The 21,508-nt window shown below is 53.4% G+C and overlaps 9 protein-coding genes across 9 annotated transcripts; 3 read left to right on the top strand and 6 right to left on the bottom strand.

Moving 5' to 3' along the window:
* On the top strand, positions 1-2,361 carry BO66DRAFT_331493 (serine/threonine/tyrosine protein kinase MPS1; the record flags this gene model as incomplete). Its single annotated transcript, XM_025644091.1, has 1 exon — positions 1-2,361. The coding sequence occupies one exon, from the start codon at positions 1-3 to the stop codon at positions 2,359-2,361; it is 2,361 nt and encodes a 786-aa protein (XP_025500335.1).
* An 894-nt stretch (positions 2,362-3,255) lies between these two features.
* Positions 3,256-4,791, bottom strand: BO66DRAFT_394651 (rRNA-processing protein NSA2). The gene is made up of 6 exons (XM_025648042.1): positions 4,714-4,791; positions 4,632-4,642; positions 4,030-4,572; positions 3,750-3,900; positions 3,632-3,690; positions 3,256-3,573 (listed from the first exon to the last, which is right to left on the bottom strand). Exons 1-6 carry the CDS (start codon positions 4,714-4,716, stop codon positions 3,555-3,557), a joined length of 786 nt encoding a protein of 261 aa, XP_025500336.1. The 5' UTR covers positions 4,717-4,791; the 3' UTR covers positions 3,256-3,554.
* On the top strand, positions 4,614-6,046 carry BO66DRAFT_394652 (mitochondrial 54S ribosomal protein bL21m). Its single transcript, XM_025648043.1, has one exon. The coding sequence runs from the start codon at positions 5,031-5,033 to the stop codon at positions 5,742-5,744; it is 714 nt and encodes a 237-aa protein (XP_025500337.1). The 5' UTR covers positions 4,614-5,030; the 3' UTR covers positions 5,745-6,046.
* Positions 6,047-6,335: 289 nt separating this feature from the next.
* BO66DRAFT_459984 (GMC family oxidoreductase) lies at positions 6,336-8,426 on the bottom strand (the record flags this gene model as incomplete). The annotated part of the gene is made up of 1 exon (XM_025652273.1): positions 6,336-8,426. Exon 1 carries the CDS (start codon positions 8,226-8,228, stop codon positions 6,336-6,338), a length of 1,893 nt encoding a protein of 630 aa, XP_025500338.1. The 5' UTR covers positions 8,229-8,426.
* A 151-nt stretch (positions 8,427-8,577) lies between these two features.
* Positions 8,578-10,251, bottom strand: BO66DRAFT_459987 (VOC family protein; the record flags this gene model as incomplete). The annotated part of the gene is made up of 2 exons (XM_025652274.1): positions 8,578-9,989; positions 10,248-10,251. 2 exons carry the CDS (start codon positions 10,249-10,251, stop codon positions 8,578-8,580), a joined length of 1,416 nt encoding a protein of 471 aa, XP_025500339.1.
* An 870-nt stretch (positions 10,252-11,121) lies between these two features.
* Positions 11,122-12,431, bottom strand: BO66DRAFT_183159 (aromatic compound dioxygenase). The gene is made up of 3 exons (XM_025642387.1): positions 12,018-12,431; positions 11,490-11,963; positions 11,122-11,439 (listed from the first exon to the last, which is right to left on the bottom strand). The coding sequence occupies exons 1-3, from the start codon at positions 12,306-12,308 to the stop codon at positions 11,164-11,166; spliced, it is 1,041 nt and encodes a 346-aa protein (XP_025500340.1). The 5' UTR covers positions 12,309-12,431; the 3' UTR covers positions 11,122-11,163.
* A 1,152-nt stretch (positions 12,432-13,583) lies between these two features.
* BO66DRAFT_381436 (Zn(II)2Cys6 transcription factor) lies at positions 13,584-16,832 on the top strand (the record flags this gene model as incomplete). Its single annotated transcript, XM_025645955.1, has 12 exons — positions 13,584-13,697; positions 13,760-13,793; positions 13,859-13,949; positions 14,012-14,193; positions 14,257-14,737; positions 14,781-15,216; positions 15,272-15,417; positions 15,464-15,484; positions 15,535-15,613; positions 15,667-15,940; positions 16,000-16,168; positions 16,238-16,832. The coding sequence occupies 12 exons, from the start codon at positions 13,584-13,586 to the stop codon at positions 16,776-16,778; spliced, it is 2,568 nt and encodes an 855-aa protein (XP_025500341.1). The 3' UTR covers positions 16,779-16,832.
* A 947-nt stretch (positions 16,833-17,779) lies between these two features.
* On the bottom strand, positions 17,780-18,106 carry BO66DRAFT_183211 (uncharacterized protein). Its single transcript, XM_025642388.1, has one exon. It carries the CDS (start codon positions 18,005-18,007, stop codon positions 17,816-17,818), a length of 192 nt encoding a protein of 63 aa, XP_025500342.1. The 5' UTR covers positions 18,008-18,106; the 3' UTR covers positions 17,780-17,815.
* On the bottom strand, positions 17,828-20,503 carry BO66DRAFT_356963 (putative C6 transcription factor (OTam)). Its single transcript, XM_025644892.1, has 2 exons — positions 20,050-20,503; positions 17,828-19,964 (listed from the first exon to the last, which is right to left on the bottom strand). The coding sequence occupies exons 1-2, from the start codon at positions 20,481-20,483 to the stop codon at positions 18,206-18,208; spliced, it is 2,193 nt and encodes a 730-aa protein (XP_025500343.1). The 5' UTR covers positions 20,484-20,503; the 3' UTR covers positions 17,828-18,205.
* Between the last annotated feature and the right edge of the window lie 1,005 nt (positions 20,504-21,508).

The raw sequence follows: 21,508 nt of genomic DNA on the forward strand, positions 1-21,508 counted from the left end.
ATGTCCCGCGCCGCGTCTCGCTCAGGATCCAGACGGACCTCACCAGAAGTGCGCAACTCACTCGCCTACCGTCACAGTGTATCCGCTGGGCAGTATGCCGCCGGCGACAGCTCGGATGAGGAGGTTCCCGAACCCAAGTTCAGCGCGTCCGTCAAGGCCTTACTCGACGAAGACGGACTCGACCTGTCACCGCGCTTACGCAACAAAAACCTGGGCTCGGCAGGTTCAAGCCAAGAGAGGCGCTCGCGCACCACCTCGCCCCTTGAGCAGTCGAATGGAAGCCCCGCGCCCCGGGTGGTTCGGATCGCTCCCTCGCTCAGCGGCCGGAGAGAAAGCTCGCCGTTAACACAGACCGAAAACGCCGAACATAGCGAACGAAACCACGTACAGAATGATTTCATTACGCCCGCACCGCGCACACGGAGCGTCCGTATCAATGCATCGCGCAGCAACACCCGGTCGCCTGCATCCCTGTCGCCGTCCCAGAGGCGATCGGCCGAAAGGAGCTACATCGACGACCAGGAGCATGGGAGCGCGACACGCTCAGGGGAGAAAAGCTACGACGATGACTATGCTCCGCGGCTGGGTACCGCATCCGTGCTCCGCACGCGAAACATTGAAGATATGGGCATGCACAGCTCACTGCGCGTCAAACGGGTCGGCCGACTGACCGGTACTTTCCTCAATGGGCCTGCGCGGAGAGGGGTATTACGACGCCAGAGTGAAGAAAACGAGATCCGAGAGACCGATTATGATGAAAATAACGATAACGACCACTACCACTACAAGAATACAGCGAAATCCTCCTCCCCCAAAGTCTCGTGGGCCGACCCGAGCCCGCCGACGAGAAGCGAGGAACGCCGTGACCGACACCGCGACCGGGATGTCATTGGCGACGGCTTATTTTCCAGATCGTCTTCTCCGAAGTCGTATGGCTCCCACTCCAAGTCCACCCCTGGCTCTTCGTCGGAAATGTCATCGAAACCGTCGAGCGCCAAGGACCAGCCGGTATTCAAAGTACCTCCCCCGCCAACGTTACCTTCGAATCGTGACCAGGAAAATGAGCCACCACCGACCTTCAAGCGGGTCAAACCGCAAGGTTTCAACCTGCTTGACAAACCTGTGGTCTACGAGGAAGAAAAGAAGGAGAAGGAGAAGGAGACGCCCGCAGACCGGAAAATCCTAGCCACGCGAAGCAACAATACCCCTCATCGACCAGCTCCGCCTCCCCCCAAAATGTCTGTTCTGGAAACTGCCACAGCTACCGGTGGAGCAGCTACAGCATCTCAGTCTCGCAAGAAGCGCAATCAAGTTTCAGTGAACCACAAGCCTTTCACACGGCTAGATTGCGTTGGCCGTGGAGGAAGCTCTCGTGTCTATCGTGTGATGGCTGAGAATTACAAGATCTTTGCCCTGAAGCGCGTTAATCTCGAAGACGTCGACCCCGTGACTTTGGCCGGTTACAAGGGCGAGATCGATCTGCTCAAGAAGCTTGAGAACCTGGACCGCGTCGTGCGTCTCTTTGACTGGGAGTTGAATCAGGATAAGCACACTTTGAGTGTACTGATGGAAATCGGTGAATCCGACCTTGAAAAAGTGCTTACTTATCGACTGAACGCGGAGGATGCACGATTCGATATCAATTTCACCCGTTACTACTGGAAGGAGATGCTCGAATGCGTACAAGCAGTACATGACTACAATGTCGTGCACTCCGATCTGAAGCCTGCCAATTTCCTGCTTGTTCAGGGCCGACTGAAGCTCATCGACTTTGGTATTGCAAATGCAATCCAGGACAACACTGTCAATGTGCATCGCGAGCAGCAAGTGGGAACGCCGAACTACATGTCCCCCGAGGCTCTGATTGACTCCAACGCCTCCCTCGGCTTGCCGGCAAGCGTGGGAAAGATGATGAAGCTGGGTAAACCCAGCGACGTCTGGAGTCTCGGATGCATCCTGTACAAGATGGTCTACGGCCAGCCCCCGTTCGCCAAGATCGCCAAGTACTACGAACGTATCCTGGCCATCCCAAATCCCAACGTGAAGATCGACTTCCCGGCCTTCGCGATAGGAGGCGTCCCCGTACCCCCCGGTCTGGTTCGTACCTTGAAACGATGCCTTCAAAGAGACCAGACCCTCCGGCCCACTGTCGAAGAGCTCCTCAGCCAGCGCGACCCCTTCCTATACCCCGACGCGCAGCTCGAGGCCGCAGTCCCCGTCACGCAAGATATGCTCAACCGGATTCTGGTCAATGTGGTCAACCACTGCCGTGTCCGCGGCATCCCGAAGGACGAGGAGCTTGCCGCCTGGCCGGCCGGTTTCTTTGCCAAGATCAAATCAGCCCTAGAAGAGGGTCCCTAGACTAACCCACACCCGATCGATCGTGCCAAGTGGTTCCCTGTCATACTCTCTGTGTCTCTGCATACATACCCTCTCACATAATTCCCTATGTCCTCTGATTGAAAGCCCCCGCACTTGTTTGGTATATTACCCATTATCTTGATATCCTGATTGAACCCGGCGTTGTCTAGTCCACCATCACCACAGATTGGGATGACGGTTGCGACCTTTTTCTTCTTTCTATCCTCCATCTCCCTTCTCTTCTCTTCTTGTTTCCCCTTATCCCATTCTTGGACCAACCCTTTCTTCTCGTTTTCTTCTTACCCTTTGCCCCACGCTTATTTTGGATAGCATCAAAGCACTGGGACGGCTTCAAGGGGTGATTCTATTATTGTGTGTGTCTGTCGCGCTTTAGCCCTGTTTGATCGTTTCTTATATCTGGTTGGGGTTACCATTGGAAAGCTCCAGCAGCAAGAGAGCATGGTGTATTCGGAGTTGTTTGTACTAGGTTTACAAAGATCTTTCTCTTCGTCTTCAATAATCTGGAATAGTATGGTTTCCCTTCGTTCATATGTTACGAGCTCAAGACACTTATTTAAATTCTCTCTTCGATGGGTGCATTGCATTGTGTTGTATGTTCTAGATACAAGTTGAGAAATGTGTTGGTTTCCATAGAGGCGGCGCAAGAACTGGTAGGAGAGGGAATGTGATTGCGATCAGCTTGTATGGGTTTCTTGATTATTCTCTTGATCCAGACACCACATAGCAACGAGGTCGACGAGCGACCTGTCAACCTGTTTCAGAGGACCATAAACTGTTACTGAGGTACTCTACTGCTTGTAAACCGCATTTCTCTGCAGCTCTTAAGTCTCCGAAATGACTTTCAAAACGATTGATTGGGTATCAATTCATCAACCGGAGGATAAATTCGTTTTGTGTATCTAGCTAACTACTATGTATGTTGAGGTACGATTCAAATAACGGGAATCTCTTTTCAGGAAAGATCGATCAAAGGAAACGAGCAAGCAAGCACACTTTGCGCGCCACTAACGCCACACACACCCCAATGAGAAAATCCACTTCACTTGAAGCACAAACGCAACGAAATGGTACGAGAAAAAAAGGCACAGACCGACGCAGGTCATAAGAAAGACGGGGAAACAGCCGTTGTTGTCATGATCGTTGACAGGGAAGGGTGAGAACGGGGTTTTGATTTAGTTGAGGAGGACGGCGCTGTGAGGGATGGTTAGGATACGAGGGTTATGAGAGGCCGAGAAGGCAGGAAACTTACTTGACAGTACCGTCGAGATCGGGGTTGTTGGTGACCTGGGCATATTTACCCCAAACGACCTGCTTGCTGTTAGATTTGGATCTCGCATGTACAGAAAAGGAGGGGTGTGGTAGCTTGCCTTTCCGGAGGTGGTGACGAGGCCCAGCTCGGAGACGTTGACTTCGAGCACGGTACCCTTGGTCAAGACACCTAGCTGAGTGTATAGAGGGTTCTGGGGGTTCTTCTTGACGGACAGAATGGGGAGTTGGACGGTGACACCGAGCTCGGGGCTGAGAAGATTGAAGATAATAGCGTTAGTATTTAGCGGAAGGTGTGCTTGCTCGATATCAAAAGGATGGATGGATGGGTTCTCGAAGGCCACCCAAGCGGTAGGAAGGGAAGGGAATGGACAAACGTACTGCGTGACATTGGCCTTCTTGTAACGCAGACCCATGGGGCGGATGAAGCGCTCGTACTTGACGGGCCGACGGGTGAAGTCATTGCCGACGAAGGTGGGCTTGGTGATCATGCGCTTCCAGGACTTCTTGTGGGTCTTCTTGCCGGTGTTGACGACCTTGAACATCTCCTCCTCGCTGATGCCCTTGACCTTGGGCAAGGGGACGGCGAACTTGGCGGCCTTCTCGTTGCGCTTGTCCTTGATGGCGCTGGACAGGGCCTTGGCGTTGGTGGCCTGCGAGCGGTCGAGCAGGTACTGGGGCAGGGGCGTCTTGGAGGGCTCCTCGGGGGCGGAGGACTTGACGTTCTTCTCCTCCTGGGCCTTGATGCGCTTGCGCATCTGGATCTTCTCCTTGTGGCGCTGCTGCTGGTACAGCTTGGCCCTCAGACCGCGCAGGTTCTGGGCATCCTTGGACTGCTGGTGGACCTCACGGGCCTGCTTCTTGCGGGCGCGCTCATCGTGATCGAGACGCTTACCGTGCTGTTTCGTCCAGCGTTCGATATACCTGTTTTCACCATGGTCAATGATTTTTTCGCCGGGTGGCTCGAGAAAGGTGCGACGAACTCGTTCTGAGGCTGTTCATTGTGGAAGAATAAATCGTTAGCAGAAAATCCCTCAGGACAAAATCGAATCAGCAGCAACATACCATGTTGAGAAAGCGGCAAAGGCCAACGACAAAATCAACAAAAAGGGAGGAGGTCTGATAGCAAGCAAGCAAGCCAGCAAGCAAAAAGGGAAGGATTGGATACAAAAAAGTTCGGAGAGGGAGGGGCTTGGCGGGCCGACCGATAATAAGTCACGTGGCCCAACTTTATCGTCCCGTCCGGAATTTCTCTCTCCTGTGGAAAGAAAGCGCTTCTGGTTTGCTGGATCGGTTGGTTGTCCCCATTGACCAACAAGCAGGGAACAATCGCTATTGCTTGCCTTCAAGTGAGCCTCGTCAGATACACACGACCATCAAAAATGTTCTCCCGCACTGCCCTCGCCAGGGCCTTCGCCCTCCCGACAATAGAGCAACCATGCGCCGCCGCCGCACGCTTCTCCGTCGCCCGGGCCTGTCTTCACAGCAGCGCCGCATCACCAGCACCAGCACCAACAACAACACAAACACAAACACAAACACACCCCGAATCCCCCCTCTCCGCGACCCCACGAGTCCAAACCTCCACGCCCGCGCCCACCCCCCAAGAACCCCCCTCCTCCACCTCCACCATCGACTTCAAAAAACCCGTGGCCCCAACCTTCACCGCGCCGCTGCAACTCACGCCGACGCTCCTCGCCCAGCTCCCGCAACTCACCACCCAGCAGCCGCACTACATCATCTCGCACCTGCACGACCGGCCCTACCTGCTGACGCAGGGCGACTCGATCCGCCTGCCCTTCCTGATGCCCAAGGTGAAGCCGGGCGACATTCTGCGCTTCAACCGGGCGTCCGTGCTGGGGTCGCGCGATTTCTCGCTCAAGGGCGCGCCCTACGTCGATGAGCGGCTGTACGAGTGCCGCGTGCGCGTCGTGGGCGTCGACTCCGAGCCCCTCCGCGTCAAGGAGAAGACGAAGCGCCGCCGCCGGCACGTGCAGATGGTCCGGAGCAAGCACAAGTACACCCTGCTGCGGGTTATGGATGTCAAGATTAAGACCGCGGAGGAGTTGTTGCGCGAGGGGGCGGTCGTTGCTTAGGAGGATTTCCCCACGGTGTGATGGGGTACTCGAAAATTGTTACTTGCGGGTTCGGGATTTTTCTTTGGGTTGGATGCAGTGACTGTTCACATGGGGCTGTTGTTGGATGGGAGAGGGAGACTGCCAGAGTGAGAAAGGCGAAGACTGGGCAAGAGGTGCATGTTTAGGATGGTTGGAACCTGCAATTGCGAAGGATTATGTACAGATAGAAAGTGGGTGTCTGTTTCCATGCACCAAGTGGTGCACTTGTATTGTATCTCATAATTGGGTTTTTCGAATGTTCAACGTGCTTTTCTTCTTTATGTCTGAGGACGGGGTAGATTTGAGACTCTCACTCAGCAGACAACGCAGATATTCTTCTGGTGTCGACAATACCCAACCAATGAAAGCAATGATACGGATTGATGTCTCCTCGAAGCTCGGAGTGATTAGCCATGAGTCAAGCATTGACTACGGTACCCTCCGCAGCATGATCAACAGATGGGCTACGCTTAGAGACTGGTGTCAAGGAATGGTCCAGAAGATCTTTTAAGAATGTTTTATATACAAAGCCCCAAAGTCGGCACACGAGGGCAGTCCACCGCACCACAGCTATGAGCTGGAATTAATGCTTGCTTGCAGTATCTCATCTGCAATCTTCTCAGCCAGGGCGTAGACAGTTGCCTGCGGATGACCCGGTGGCAGGAAGGGAAAGCTGCTGATATCAACAACCCGCAGGCGTTGCACTCCAAAGACTCGGGCCGCATTGTCGATGACTGCCATCTTATCGTCCTTTTGACCCATCTTGCACGTGCATGAGGCATGGTTGATCGCCGACGCATCTTGTCTGAGGAACTCGCGCACCCGATAATCCGTCTCCACTTCGGACCCTGGCACGCACGTTTCCAGGTCGATAACCCCAACCTCAGCGAGATGGGTCCAAACCTCACGACTGCGCCTGAACGCTTGAATTGAAGTATTCATGTCTCTTGGGTCAGCAAGCCACTGCGGATCAATGATAGGCGGCGTGGACATGTCAGGACTGGCTAACGAGACCATTCCGCGAGAGAACGTAGCCTGAACTATTGATCCCATGGCAATGGTATAGTTTCCCTCAGAAGCATCGGTGCCTCGGCTGACGCCACTAAGTGCCCATTCAAGCTCGGGCCAGTCCTCGGGAAAGTCTGCAAGGCTCTTGAGATTCTCCCCAGATAGCTGGGAACGATATTGCTGCGGCAGCTTCTCGAAGCCAAAGTACCCGGGCCCTACGATTGTCAACGGCCCTCTGGCGTTCTCAATATATTGTCGGACATGCAGTTGATCTGATGCCTCTTCGGTCACCAAAACAGGCACCATCTGCTCGTTCACACGGCACGTTGTAATCACGACAGGGTGATCTTGCATGTTCTTACCGACGCCTGGGAGGTGGCTGACACAGGGGATACCATATCTAGAAAGTTGTTCGCATTCACCAACACCAGAGACCATGAGCAGTTGCGGAGACTGTATGGGTCCCGCTGATACTATCACCTCTTCGCGAGCCCTGACGTTGAAATTGAGGTTTGAGGTCCCAAACGTGCCGGCTGTTGAGACGAGGACCTCGGAAGCGGTCTTGTCTCCGCCGTTGAACAGTATCTTCTGGGCGAGCGTGTTCTTGTAGATTGTCAGCCCGTTCCCACTGTCGAGTGCCTCTTGCAGAAAGCTGGACTCGGATGAGGAACGATGGGCATTCTTCGGGTTGATAGTTCGGCTCATGAACCCAGAGCCTAGCAGGCCGCCACTGTTGAATTCCGTCTCTTTGAACCCAAGCCCATCGGTCAGAACTTTGCGTACAGTGTTAGCCAACGGGTCGATCCAATTTCCCGACGAGACTTCAAGAGGACCGCCGTTATTAAAGGCGTCCTCATTATGCAGAATGTCATATTCACCCCAGATGGTCGGGTCCGGCGGAGTAAAGCGCACAGACTTCCTGTACCACGGCAGCATGTTCTCTAAGGTATAGCTCTCGTCACCCACTTCTTCTGCCCACTTTTGCATGCTGCCCTTGGTGGGGCGGTTATAGTTCATACTGTTCTGAGCGGAACTGCCTCCTAGGAGCTTGCCGTGCGCACAGTGGAAGACACGGCCACCCAGGACTTGCTGTGGCTGCGTCTTGAAGCGCCAGTCGTTCAATGGATGATACGCCTCGGGGGCGTCCCCGCAAAAGAGCCCTCGGGCGTACGCAGGGACGACGGACCAGTTGCCATTATCGATCTCGGAGAATCCACCCGCTTCGACGACCGCTACGCTGAATCGTTCACTCTGGGCAAGGCGACTCGCGATGGTCAAGCCAGCAGTTCCACCTCCAATAACGATATAGTCAAAGGTTGCGTTCACACCGGGCGTGCCGAAGGAAGTTCCTAGAAGAGGACCTCGTCGTCCATAGTGGAAAAGATTGAGGTCCTGTTCTTCCTCGGCGAAGACTGCAGCTGCGAGACCGAATAGAAGCCAGGAGGAGGTATGCATGGCGGACTTGTTCGGATCCAACGGTAGTTGTTCAGAGGACTAGTGATGGAGGATCTTAGTAATAACGATGCTTGGAGGACATTCGAGGAAATGGGTGTCGGATAACGATGCGATCAGTGAATTATATGCAAGAGAAGAGGGTATGAAGAAGAAGAAGCACTGAGCCAGAAGAGGTGGAAGAGGATTTGTTGGCAAGAGGGGAGGGAGTTGCAGTAACACGACATGTTTACTCAAAAGGGAAAGAGGCAAGGTCTATACGCCTTGGCTAATGACACAAGTATGAATGATTACTAGACTATTAACATGTATGTACTAGACTGTACTGTACTGTACCTTCACAAACCACATCTCACTCCGCAATCTCTTCTAGTCCCAGTTGCACCCGACACTGATCCAGACTGTCACTCTGCATCCGCGCATACAAGCTGAATTCATCCGTCTTTGGGACTCCCAGCATCCGGTGAAACCCATCCAGATCCGGCTCGGCCTCCATAATCAACCGTTTCGACTGGGTCGTGTTCCCCAGGTTGGAGTTGAAGATGCCCCCCGCAGAGAGCGGCAGGAAGTCCTCATACGTGATGGGCTCATACTCCAGTACTCCTTCTCGCAGAAGCTGGGATACGCTCGCGGTTCTCAACCCGCTCAAGCCCTTACTCCCCTTCGGAGTGACATGATAGTAGAAAAACGCCAACTTCTGCGCCCACAATTCACCCAACTCGTCCGGAAACCCTTGAAAATGTCTTTCAAGAATGCTTTCGTATTGCGCATCTCCGGTCCCGATTCCCATCTCTGCAACCTCAGCATTCACTGCCGCCAGAATCTCATCATACAGTTTTCTCCCCTTGCGCGTGAGCGCAAATCCCCGCTGCTCGACTTCCCCAAATCGCGCGGTATGCGAGCCCTTCACATAATCTCCATGTCCGGTCCGGAAGAAGACTGTCTCCTCGCGGGCCTTGAAGCTCGTCTGTCGTAGCAGGATTGGAAATTTTCGTCTTGGGGGCCCCTCGATGCGCTCCTTGGCCGGCATACCCGCCTCCCACATTCTGGACTGCACGGCATCAATATCGAGCGTCCGCGGCGTTAGGTGGTTGATGTGGCAACTGGGAAAGGAGACAATATCCGCAATGAGGGGATGTTCGGCTTTGAGGGTCTGGTACTCGTCCAGTGTGACGGTGGCGTGGGAGTGCCAACGGAAGGTTTTGAGGGCTTCGGTTATGAGCTCTTGACCGGCTTCAGGGGTGAATGGGGTTGGTTTTTGTCGGCCCTCGGCGATCTCAATGAGGGTCTGGAGTCGGTCTGTGAAGATGGAGCGTTGGGAGAGGGCGCGTTCGGCAAGGAGACGTGTGCGCGGGGTGAGGAGATCCATGCGGAGGACGGTGGTGAAGACGCGGAAAGGGTGTCTGGATAGGGCTTCTGGGCTGGTAGGTCGGAAGGCCGTGGCGTGCATGGGGAAGCCGGCGAGCGTGAGATTGTAGTAGCCGACTGGATGCATGCCCATGATGGCAAACAGGCGGCGGATGGTGGTGAGTTCTTGAGCAGTGCCCAGTCGGATGGCGCCATGGCGTTCGACGCGGTGGCGTGCGGGGAGGATCTCGTCCACGTCGGTGAGATCATTACTTGAGCGCTTGGCCTGTGCGATGATGGTCTCTGTATCGGCTTGGTAGACGAGGTCGACGAGATCGCCGTAGAGAGGAACCTCATCTTTGTACATCTCAGAGAGCGCGTGGCAGAAGCTGGCCCGAAGGGAATCCTGGCTCCATTCTTGAGTTGATGCTGCCATGGTTGAGGTGAGTCGGATCGCGCTGATTCTTAGAGAGGAAGCAAGTGTAAAGGAAGCCTGTAGATAATGGGGCAAAGGCTGAGTAAATAATCGTCGTCGGTACATGAATGATAAACACAGGCAAGCGCTGGTTGGTCGAGCTTCTATACTAGGTTAGATAAGATAAGAACCGATCAGTCAGGATGAGCAAGCTGCCAGGTGGACAAGACGACTTACCATGCAGCTCACATTTAATATACCCATGCCTCGTGGAACTTCAACATGACGTTCATACCAGACCGACCAAGTCCATCACCATCACGTACACTTCATCCGCATGACCATGCACTGTTGCAAGTCATCACCCCGATGCTCTCATACATTGCCGTGTATAGCCGTCTTGTGCCTGAAAAGCATGTCTCGGGTACTTCATCCGTCGGAATCCGATTGCCAGCCCAGTCGAGTGACTGACAGACTGATCCATCGGATGGAGACTTCGGAGTCTTCTCCGGAATTAGCGGGGTGCCGTGGAGGGACCGTGGAAAGCTGTGGGACGAAGACAGAACCGGAAGAATGATATGTACTCAAGCCAATCGGAGTGCGGGAGCTAGAGATCTTTCCGTCGGCTTGTTCAAGGAGGTTCAAAGATATCGATTGCATTGTATCGAGTATGAGTCCTGAAGGTGATGGAGGCGATGAAGTCGGTATTTCGCAGCTGAGAGTCAGAAGGCGGAGAGACGCAACTACCTCGGTTGCATGATAGACAATCTCTGTGTAGCCCACAGGTTATAGTCATGCGGCCAAACAAGATCGGTCTGGCCCTTGCAGCCTTTTTGTAAAAAGTACTATGACAAGTGAGGATTGGAGGTGTATGTGATGACTCTGTTGGCAAGGCATTGGACCAAAATTGTGAAAGCATTGTATCTCAGTGAATTGGGGCAGCCTTCGCGAAGAAATGGGCTGCATACACCGAGAAAGAACCGATGGGGTCACCTTATGACAACCACACCATCTACAGTTTGCTGGAGACAGAGCTACTCTGATGCTCGGTATCGGTATTTGTGTATGCACATGGATGAGGAGTTACATTGAGTGGTCTTGTGTCATTGCGCTGCCACAGTTGTACCATATATACGTACATTAACCGGGCGTGGTTTATCCCTCGTGGCCCGTGGTTCAATCCTCCGTCTTGCGAGGCGGAGGCGGGCTCTTCTTGACCAAAATAAAGTCCTGTTCCAGAAGCCAGAACCCTGTTGACTCCCTGCCGTCAATTGTCTTGGTGATAGGTGTCACGTTGTGTTCCTGAGCCAAATCGAGGTCCTCACACCACTTGTAGTCCACAATCAAACTTTTCTTCACCCCGAACACGGTGTCACTCTCCACAAAATTGCTGTCTCGAGAGTACAGGGCAGTGATCAGCTTGGTGTACGCGGGGTGTTCGATCATAAAATGCTATTTGGTGTTAGCATCTATGCACAGACTCCGAGGTTGAATGGTCTAACCATGTGAGCGGGGCGGAACCAATGCCGCTTGAGCTTGCGCAAGAGCTCGCCAACGGGGCCGTCGTTGGAAATTGGATAGGCTACGGGTTTGACACAAACAAAAAGGAAGTGACCCTTTTCGTCCGAGAGGATTTTCCCCCGGCAGTTGGGATCGGCGTTTCCATCATACTCCAAGTCGTACACTCCGTTGCCGTCCGTCTCCCAGACGTCGATTAATGCCTTCGGTACATTATTGCCATCTGTATCTTTGATCCAACCACGTACGATCGTGGGCTCGCCGGGGGTACCCTCTGTAAAAATCGATTCTCCGTATTGGAATGAATGCGCTTCTTCGTCATGGAATGGACCCAGCACAGAAGACTCGGTAGCTCCGGGCACAGCAGGATAAGAGAGGGCGTCAACTAGCGCGGAGATCCCCAAGATATCGGAGAGAAGCACGAACTCGTGACGGACATCGGTCGAGATTTGTCCGACCTACAGAAGGCGCTGTTAGGCTATAATGTGACTCGGCAGAGGACTGTCACCCACTTTGGTCAAAAACTGCCATGCTTGCTCCCATTCATCAAATTGCAGTCCAACGTCTCGTACGTAATCATGGGCCGCTTGAATCAACTTCAGAATGAGATATCGGAGTCGCGGGTTGTCGCACATGGAATTGATCTTCATCACATTTTCCGTGATATTCTCTATTGTCAGGTCGAGCATTGGAGGTAGATTAGCCGCGATTTCCGCTGGCGTTGACGCGGCCGCCCATTTGGTCCGAGTTCGGTCGCTCAGTCCCTCGACCGGCGGAGCTCCGTTCAGATCTTGCTTAGACATTGTGAGACTCAGATGCGGTAGGTATAGAAATGATCGGTGATGGTTCTCGAACTGGACAGTCGCCGAGGCGTGGACATCTTTCTCTTATACTTCGTCTGCCTCGCAACTCGCCTCGGTTAGCAACATTTTGATCTCGAAAGGCTCAAAACACACAATCTCCCCGCATCAGCCTAATGCGGGGCATAAACCACTTGAGACTTAGAACATCACTCCAGGTGTTTGCGCCGGTAACTGTATCATGGGTGTATGCCGCTCAACGAGATCCGTCGGAGCGGAAGGATAATGCGGAGGTGGTTCCGACGGAGGAAGCCGTGGCGGAGGAGCAAGACTTCCCTTCCAGCAACCAATTTAGCATTGAGCGACTGGCATCGGTCTGCTCAGGGAGTTCAAAGCATGATCGAAGATGCTGGAGCTTGGTGATGTAAAACACCTCTCCGTAGAGATCAGGGATTGCACGCGAGTTCCATATGCCGGTATTCCGTCAAGTTACTCCGTACTCTACATTTCTTTCCATTACCGAAGCTCAAGCAACCTGGCCCAGGTCCTGCATCAACCGTCAATAGTTCTGGGTTTGTTGGCGAGTCGTCATTCTGCAGCATGAATAGAAGTTCCCTTCCGCTGTCAATATCGGGTGGCCGAGACGGAGCATACCATGACGTATAGTACGAATGGCTTATTCGTCCGAACAATGAGCATCATGATTTTCATTTTGAACTTCTTTCGACTGCATAATTGCGGATCACGATGCAGATCTGGAGCATGGAATCACATATCTGCCAATCCTCGCATATGTCATCATGCTCGTAAGAGTGACTTCTATCACCAACCAATCGTAACGGACGATTTGTCGATGACTAGCGACGAAGCTCAAACCATGGCAGCAAATTGGGTGGTTTTAGGAACAATGCGGGACCCATTTTTCGTAGCCTGCCAGCACAGAGTACTCAGTAACAATTTCTGAAGCCTCTGCGAGTTGTGAGAAGCACAAAAGGGGTCAACCCCAGACCCCGCGTAAACCCCGGATTCCCAATCTTTGACGGACGTGCTCGCCGTAAGTAAGCTTGGCCGGCATTATCGGGCATTTGGCAATCTGCGACCGGTGGATCAGAATGTCGAGAGCCAATCTTATCTAGCGCATCTCTAGTGTGGAGCACATGTCGTCGGAGTCAGCTGAAGAATCCAATAACTACGGAGTACCTTACCTAGGTAGCATCGTCAACAGGAACCCAAAGAGATCAACAACATTGACTGGAACTGCAGTTCAACTGGTCAGGGATGGAAGGCGGAGGGGAAACTGCCTCGCCGGTGACGGCCAAATTGCGCGCTTCTCGCCGACGCCCGCCGCGCGCTTCCCGTGCCTGCGAGACTTGTCGAGTCCGCAAAACCAAAGTAAGAAACTCCTGTTTGTTCGTCCGTTCGTCACATCTCCCACTGACTCTCGATAAACATAGTGTGATCAAGCTCAGCCTTGTTCTTATTGTGCCTGTATGAGACACTGCAGAACCGACCCCTCTGTATGTGAGCGACACGGTTAATCATTTGACTCTCAGATCATTCGCTCGACTGTTTGTATAGAGCTGCAGGTCCCAGCGAGAACTCGTCTATAGTAAAACGCCAAGCGCAGATTCGCGAGGCTCAGAGGTACCTCCATACTCCTTGTTCTCAGCTTTCTTGCTATCTTCGGGTTCTGACCTTAGACCAAGACAGAAAACCAGACCATCACCATGGCCAGATGTCGATCAGAGCCGCTATGACAGCTTCCAGCACGTCAATCCCCCAGACCATTCCAGCAGAGGAATACCCCGCATCGCTCGAAGTGATGGCAGCGTCAATGCTAGTTCGCCCGACCATCTCACTCCCAAGCGCGATGATGACACTATGCCCGGTAAGTAGACTATGCTCTAGTCATTCATCTTCCTTGGATTGTTTGCTCAAGAATGCTTTGCAGCCGCCACGCCTGAGCTAGTCTGCGACTCAGCCTCAAGAGACGGGTTGAGCGGTGTCAACATTCACACAAATGGCACAGAATTCTACGGCAATTCCTCTAATCTGGCCTTCCTTGGCAACTTGTATGCACGAGCCCGTACCCAGGCAGGCATTAGAGGGTCAACCGTCCCTGGTAATGAGCATATTCATGCTCCGATTGAGGGCCATACCGCGGCTTCCGACACGGTGCAAACCAGCAAAGATGGATTGAACCAGTTGACACCCAGCCCGACGGCAGACACGCAGTCGGAGGGTGCGCGTCCTACAACCAACACAACGCAGCTTTCTATCGTGAATCTGCTTTACAATCCAAAATATCCGAGTCAATCTCCCCTACAAAGTGATGGGCAAAGTGTAATTGACAGCGGTGGAACCGCGAAGAATGTGGTGAGCTCGCAGAACACAGCTAAGGGATATACAGGTGAGCACAAACCAACACTTAAGTCTTGAAGTCCCCAGTATTTAAGTGGAAATTTCAGATATAAGCCACGAGCATGATGTCATACCAATGATCGAGAGCCTATCAGAAGAGGCACAGATTGAAATCGAGAAAATGTTCATTGGAAGTTACTTTTGCAACAAGCATTATATACACCCTATGCTGTGCAAAGGCAAATTCATGCAACGTTGCGAGAAAGAGGCCTTCGTGATAAGCAGGAGAACCAGCTTGCATCGTGGATCCTCAAAGTTCGCTGGGTTATACTTCGCTGTGGTCGCGTTGGGTGCGATCAACGCCAGTCCACATGAGACGGCCCTGCTAGACCATTATTGCAACTACAGCCCCATTTCAGGGAGAGCCGGGACCACAAGCAGACCATCTGTGTTGGACTTTGCTGATTTCTATTTTGGCCGAGCCAAGCGGGCTCTGGGAGATCTATTCGAAAGCTGCAGCTTGGAGGGAGTGCAGGCGCTTCTACTCCTGGTAAGCTTTTCTCACTTTGATGGAAGAGAGACTCCATGCTGACCCATTTCTTCAGAGTGTGTTCTGTCAGAACGCTCTTCGACCGCATAGTTGTTTCATGTATAGTGGAATGGCGGTCCGAACCGCTGTAGCCATTGGACTGGCATCAGGGATGACGTCCTTGTCCCCAGGTGTTCGCAAAGAAGGAATTCGGACTTGGTGGTAGGTAAATCGTCGTGTTCTCATAGTACTTGACTGACAAGATCAGGTGTATTTATTCGCATGAGATGTAGGTCAGAATACCACACTCAAGCTCTCAGGATTACTAAGAAAAGGCAGTGAGATGTGTTGCTCTTCTGGTCGCTTAGACAGCATGAAAGACCTGCAGTACTACCAAGTTCCCTTACCTATTTTGAAGGTGAAGTACTAGTGACAACCCATTGAAGAAATGTATTGACCGTGCCTACATAGGTCACTCCCGGCAACCTACTTGATGCCGATGCCGAAGACAATCATGTGGCAATGATTCCAGCAATGGCGGCGCTAGCACAAATCATGTCCGAGGCATCACACCTTCTCTACCACTCTCCCAAGCGCTCAGTGGGCGAGATGTCGCATATTGCCATAGATCTAGACAACAAACTGCTGGGATGGAAGTCTACTTTACCTGAATTCTTAAATATCGACGCCGCCTCGCTCAATGATACAGAGTGGGCCTTCAAACAGAAACTCGTGCTAAGACTAAGTACGCCAGACAATCCTAAACAGACTTCATCCTACCTTCTCAGAAGCTGATGTACCCAGGATATTACAATACCCGAATCCTGATCCACAAGCCTTTCCTCGCCGCATCAGCCTCCAACACCGAAGCCCCAAATATCCTCCAGCACCTGCACGCCTGTCTCGATGCCGCGAGAACCAGCATCCACATGCAGTACGAATCATTCATACACCGGATCTACATTCGTACCTGGTCAGTTCCCCTGGTGCCGCGCCATCATCCCACACCCTCTATCCACTGACCAACCCCTCCTGCAAAAAGGTGGTACAACACCTCCTACGCCCTCTACGGTGCCATGATTCTCCTCCACCTCATTCTCTCGGGATACCCCAGCATCCGCGACGAAGACCTGCTACTCGACGTAGAGAAGAGTCTCGACATCTTTGAATCGATGAACAACATCGTCGTCGCCCGCCGTTGCGCCGAGATGATCCGCGAGGTCCTTGAAGTCGCACGAGCCTGCGTAGCTCGACGTCGCACCCCCCACTACACCTTGTCCACTTCAACCGTGCCACCACCGCCGCCACTGCCAATAACCGGCCCAGCGAACCCGTCTGCTTCCTCACCTGCACCATTCGGCCTAGGCAACCCGCACACCCAGCAACAGCAAGCTGCCACAAACCCCGCGACCAGCACAGCACCCGGCGTCGACAACGATTTCTTTTTTTCGCTGTTCAATCCCGACTCGCAGCCCAACGATACCCGCGCCGAGATCCTGGCGAATCTGGTGGATCCCATCATCCTCGAGGACTTTGCGTTTGGGAACGGGGCCAGTGATTTTTCGTTCTTTCTTGGAACCTGAAGCGGAATCTGGAGTTCTGATTAAGATGTTCTTAGTGAGCAGCGGGAGGCGGGGATGCGTGTCTTGAGACCTTAAGACCTTGAGTTACTATTGACAAGTCCCCTGTATCTATTACTCGATTATAGACATCGCCGCAAGCTGCGTAGCTAGCACCACAGTCCCGAGCTCTAGATCGGAAGCCCGCATACCTACCCACAGCGCCCAGTCCCAGTAGCTTCGACGAGAACCCAGAATCCTGCCTTCAGTAGACCTAATACAAACAAACCAAACCTCGGAACGTAGCCTATAGGCAAGCCCCAGTGCCTGCCTAAGGTATCCACAAGGCATCATCGAGCCGGGGTTCGCCCCCACCCCCACCACCAATCCAGCCCGAAGTCCGCACCTGCAGCAAAAGAAATGTCCCAAATCAGGTACAGTGCAAACCACCTAGGACAGACACCGCTTTGGTCTTCCCTTCGGTAGCCCCAGTTCATTCATCCCAAACACGGTAGTAGGTTAACTGAGCCGTGACTATGAGGTGTGAACCGGCGGCTCATTGGACGCCGGCCCTGGTGTGCAAGAGGGAGGGAGGGGGAGGGGCGCGCTGGGTGTAAAGGGAAATAGGGTAAATGGTACAGTACAGATCAGACTTCATAACATAACATAATATGAATGGTACCTACCGTCACGGGTCGAGTTTCCTCCCTAGGGAACTGTATTTCGGTACACAAAGGCTAACTGGACCCCTAGCGTGGCTTTAAATCGCCCAGACCACATCATCGGGGTATGCCTGTATGGCGAGCGGGTGCTATCAATCGGCTGGTGATCATGGCATGGAGAGAGAGGAATGTATGCGGATGCGCTGCAGAGACGGGAAAGGAAGGGATTTCTCCGGGCCTAATTCACGGGTCACCGAAGAGGAAAGCACCAAGACGCCGAGCCAGTCGGTGACCGGCGAGAGGATGATGACTATGATAGCCTCGACATGATCTATTTCTAAAAAAGCCTTTTGTACAATGTATCAGCTTTAAATCATGTGTTTGATCAATTCACACTTTCTATCTGATTGCCATCCAGTCTATGTTCATCCCATATCCTTCATGTAGGGGGGAAATAATGAAACCATATGTACAAATATAATGCGAGTGGGATGCTGGAAAGTCATCCACCCGTCCATCTAGGGAATTAGTTCGTAAACCAGCAGCATAGCCGTCATCAAGACACAAAGTGGAAAAAGCAAGAGGTATCATAGAAACGAGACCCCCCTCCTAGCAAGAAGACAAAACGCCAGAACCAAAAGAGACATGCAAATTCATCAGGGCATCACATAAAGGTTGGGGAAAGCAGACACAGAAAACACTGCTAGTAAAGCCCGGGGTATCGCGAATCTCCTTTTAGGGGGGACATCAAAAAGAGAAAGGTGGGAGAAGAAGAAGGGTAATAGATGACTAGAGAGGTGGGATAGAGGAGTCTTGCAGGCTCTCATCACTGATAGAGGTTGCTGGAGATGCCAATCCCGAGATGACTGAGGAGGTGCCACCCAGACCACTGTCCGGAGCCTCCAAGATTGAGTCCTCCATGGCGCCCATGCGCGGGGGATTGATCGTCGTGGGCTTGGCAGCGCTGGTCATCAGTTCATCGATGCCAGGTTTTTCAGGAACGTAATGATCCAGATTGTTCGCGTTGTCCAGACTCTCCAAGGCAAACTCCAAAAACTCAGCATCCTTCTTGCTGACGCTCAGCGTCCAGCGGTATTCGCAGAGTCGCAGCCGATAGAATTCGGCTTCTTCCTTGGTTGGGGCGGAGATGCGAAGGAGGACCCCGAAGGAGCCGATCAGAGCAAAATTGGTCCGTGCCGTAGCCGGCCAGAAGGACCGCAAGTGGGAGGGCCGGAGTCGGTTGACAAAGTCCATTGCGGAGATCAGTCGCGTCTTGGCGGCGGAGCGACAGATGTGGGACAAGTAGGCGTCGGCGTTCTCCGGCGCCAGCGACCGCACAATGCAGCGGTGTAGGGTGATCTCCGTTGCGAAGTAGGCTAAGTGTAAGGCACCGTTGCGAGCGTTGTCCTCAGTGACGACCTCGAACAGATCGCTGCCCGAGTCCATCTTTAACTCCGACGGAAGGCGGCCAAACCATTCTTTTAACCGAATCTGGGCCGGCTTGGCACGTTCGAGAATCATCCGAGTCCGATTGTTTCCCGCTGCCTTGAATTCCTCAATCGCCTGTAAAGTGTAAAAACGATCCAAGATGTCGGAGAGAATGGTGGTCAGAGCCACCATGTGACAGAAGGATAGCGGGCCGTGGCCGACGGGCGCATCGTCGTGTTGTGCTGAGGCAGCGAAAGCGTCGGTGAAATCCTGCTCCACCAGGTCCTGAACCATCCAATTGGAGGCGAAGATGTGAGACGGCCGTCCATGCACAAGCGCGGACCACTTATCCTGCATGTATAGGGCCCATGCCAAGCGTTTTCGGAGCCCTTTCTCCCATGTGTCCATCCGCCAATTAGAGCAGTCCTGGTGCAAGCCAAGCTCAAAGCCGGCTGTGACCAGCTGCGCAGTCAACGCGGCTGTGGCTAGGTTTGACCTCTGCATAAGAAGCAGTCCCGCCTGGATAGTAGAGATGGAGGCGTAGGGAAGCGACTCCACCAAAAGCCGAAGGGCCGTGCTCTCCAAGCGGCCGGCATCGGGACGCCGGATGGTCTGAGACGCAGGGCCAACATCGACGAACTTCAAAGCGAGGACATAGACAGCAGAGAGAAGCAGTGGTGACAGGCCACTCCGGGCCCGATAGGACTGTCGGAAACTGTCTTCAAGGAGAACGGGGAAGGTGGGATGGACATGTTCGAAAAACTTCTCCACTAATGTGGAGCCATAGGGAGCGACCAGGCCCTCGATGGCGTCCAAGGAAGCAGTGTGCGGTGAGTCCGCGGGCGATCGAGTGCTGACCACCCGCATGAAGGTGCCGTCGTCACTGAACTTCCGCACACGGGAGGCAGCCACAAACCCTTCTTGGTTCTGATCCAAGGGCAAGAAGTCCAGGAGGGCGGGCTCTAAGTCGGTGGTGAGGCCAATATGTTGGATGGAATGTTGCCAGAACGAGGAGGAGGAAGTGGGCAACTGATGATCAGGTTGGTGGTGAGGGAGGGTGTGATTCAAGGGTGGGCGGACAGGGTCGGATTTGGCCAGCACCGGGGGGAGGGTAGATAACCTGGCGGCGGGGATGTTGATTAGCTGAAAGTCCTACTATATCTCGAGTCCAAGTCCGAGATCGGCCGTGCCCGGTGAAATCATACCTCTTAGGCGATCCCAGCTCCTCGGATTCGGTCTCGTCCAGTTTCCGCTTCTTCGCCTGCAAGTCGGCCGTGCCGGGGCGACTGGCCACCGCCAGTGTGAAGGTACAGTCCTGCCGGTGAAAGTCGCACGAATAACACTTGTTCACCATTTCGTTCATAGCACACCGGCTCTTTCTGCGCACGCATGCGTCACAACTCGACCCATCCCGACCTGGCGCGGTGACACGAGGGAGCGTTCCCACGGAAGATACAGGCGAGTGTGGCGTAGATAGAGAACCGGGCTGGGGGGCAGGTGTTTGTTGGACTTGGGAGGACTGCGGGATCCGGGGACGAAGTAGTTGGTGGTCAGAGGAAGGGGATTGTTGGAAAGACGCTGCTGAAGGGCCTGTTGGGCCAGTCGTCGAGGACGACTGCAGGGTGATAACAGCAGCCATTCAGGAAGGCAGGAATGGGCAGGTCGAGCGCCAGGTAGGTGATAGGGCGATAGGCCAGCCCACGGAGATAGGTCCGGGGGAATACGGGGAGAGACAAGACAGGGGAGGAGTGGGAGGTGAGAGATAGGCGATAGATCGAGTGCCAATCTCACGAATGGCTGATCGCAGATAGGCAGTAATAATGAGAATACAAATGATAATAATACTGCACGATAGCGACTCGGGGTCACGTAAATAGCACCGGGGCGACCCGGAACGTCCGCCGTCACAGGGCTCCGCAATCCCAGGGACGGAAGATCAATCTAGAGGGATGGCTGACTCGTAGTCAGGCCGGAGTCCCTGTCTGATATCTGATCCCCTGTTAGGGGATTATCTGGGGGGAATACTGCTGGCGCCGTGGTGGTTGGTAGTGAGGATTCGCCAGGAGGGAATCGGTATTCCTTTCCTGCAGAGCGGCGGGCGATAGTCCAACGCACCGACCAATAGCTGCCGGGGCTTGACGGGGGGGCCAAGTACGAACCGCAGCGGAGAAGCTTATCAGGGAAAATAACCGGACAACCAAGCAACGGATTGTAGGAGGGGGCAACTGATGAAGCTAGCGGGGGGGGGGGGTTAGAATAGAAAAGATAAAGAAGAAGAAGAAGGAAGAGGGTGAGTGGGTAGGAAAGTAAGAGAGAGGTTGAAGAAGAGCGTGGGAGGGAGAGGGAGAGACTGAGAGTGAGTGAGTTACAACACTGATTGATCACTTCAGGCAAGAGCAGCCAGCGGAACCGGAGCAACGAGCAACTCAATTGGGAAGGCGCGAGGGAGCGCCGGCGGGGAGGACAGGCAGAGGAACAACAACAGTATAGGTAATCTTATTGAAACGATGGTGACGACAATGATGATGATAATCGAAATCGAAATCGATAATCAATCATAGATAATCAGGGAGGATAGACTGAGCTGAGCTGAGAATAGATAGTAGGTAGGTAGTGTATGTAGTCAATCACACTGTTCCTGTTTCGGATTCCCAGATACTTGGA

This window comes from Aspergillus aculeatinus (assembly GCF_003184765.1).
Source record: "Aspergillus aculeatinus CBS 121060 unplaced genomic scaffold BO66scaffold_50, whole genome shotgun sequence".
NCBI classification, from domain to species: Eukaryota; Fungi; Ascomycota; class Eurotiomycetes; order Eurotiales; family Aspergillaceae; genus Aspergillus; species Aspergillus aculeatinus.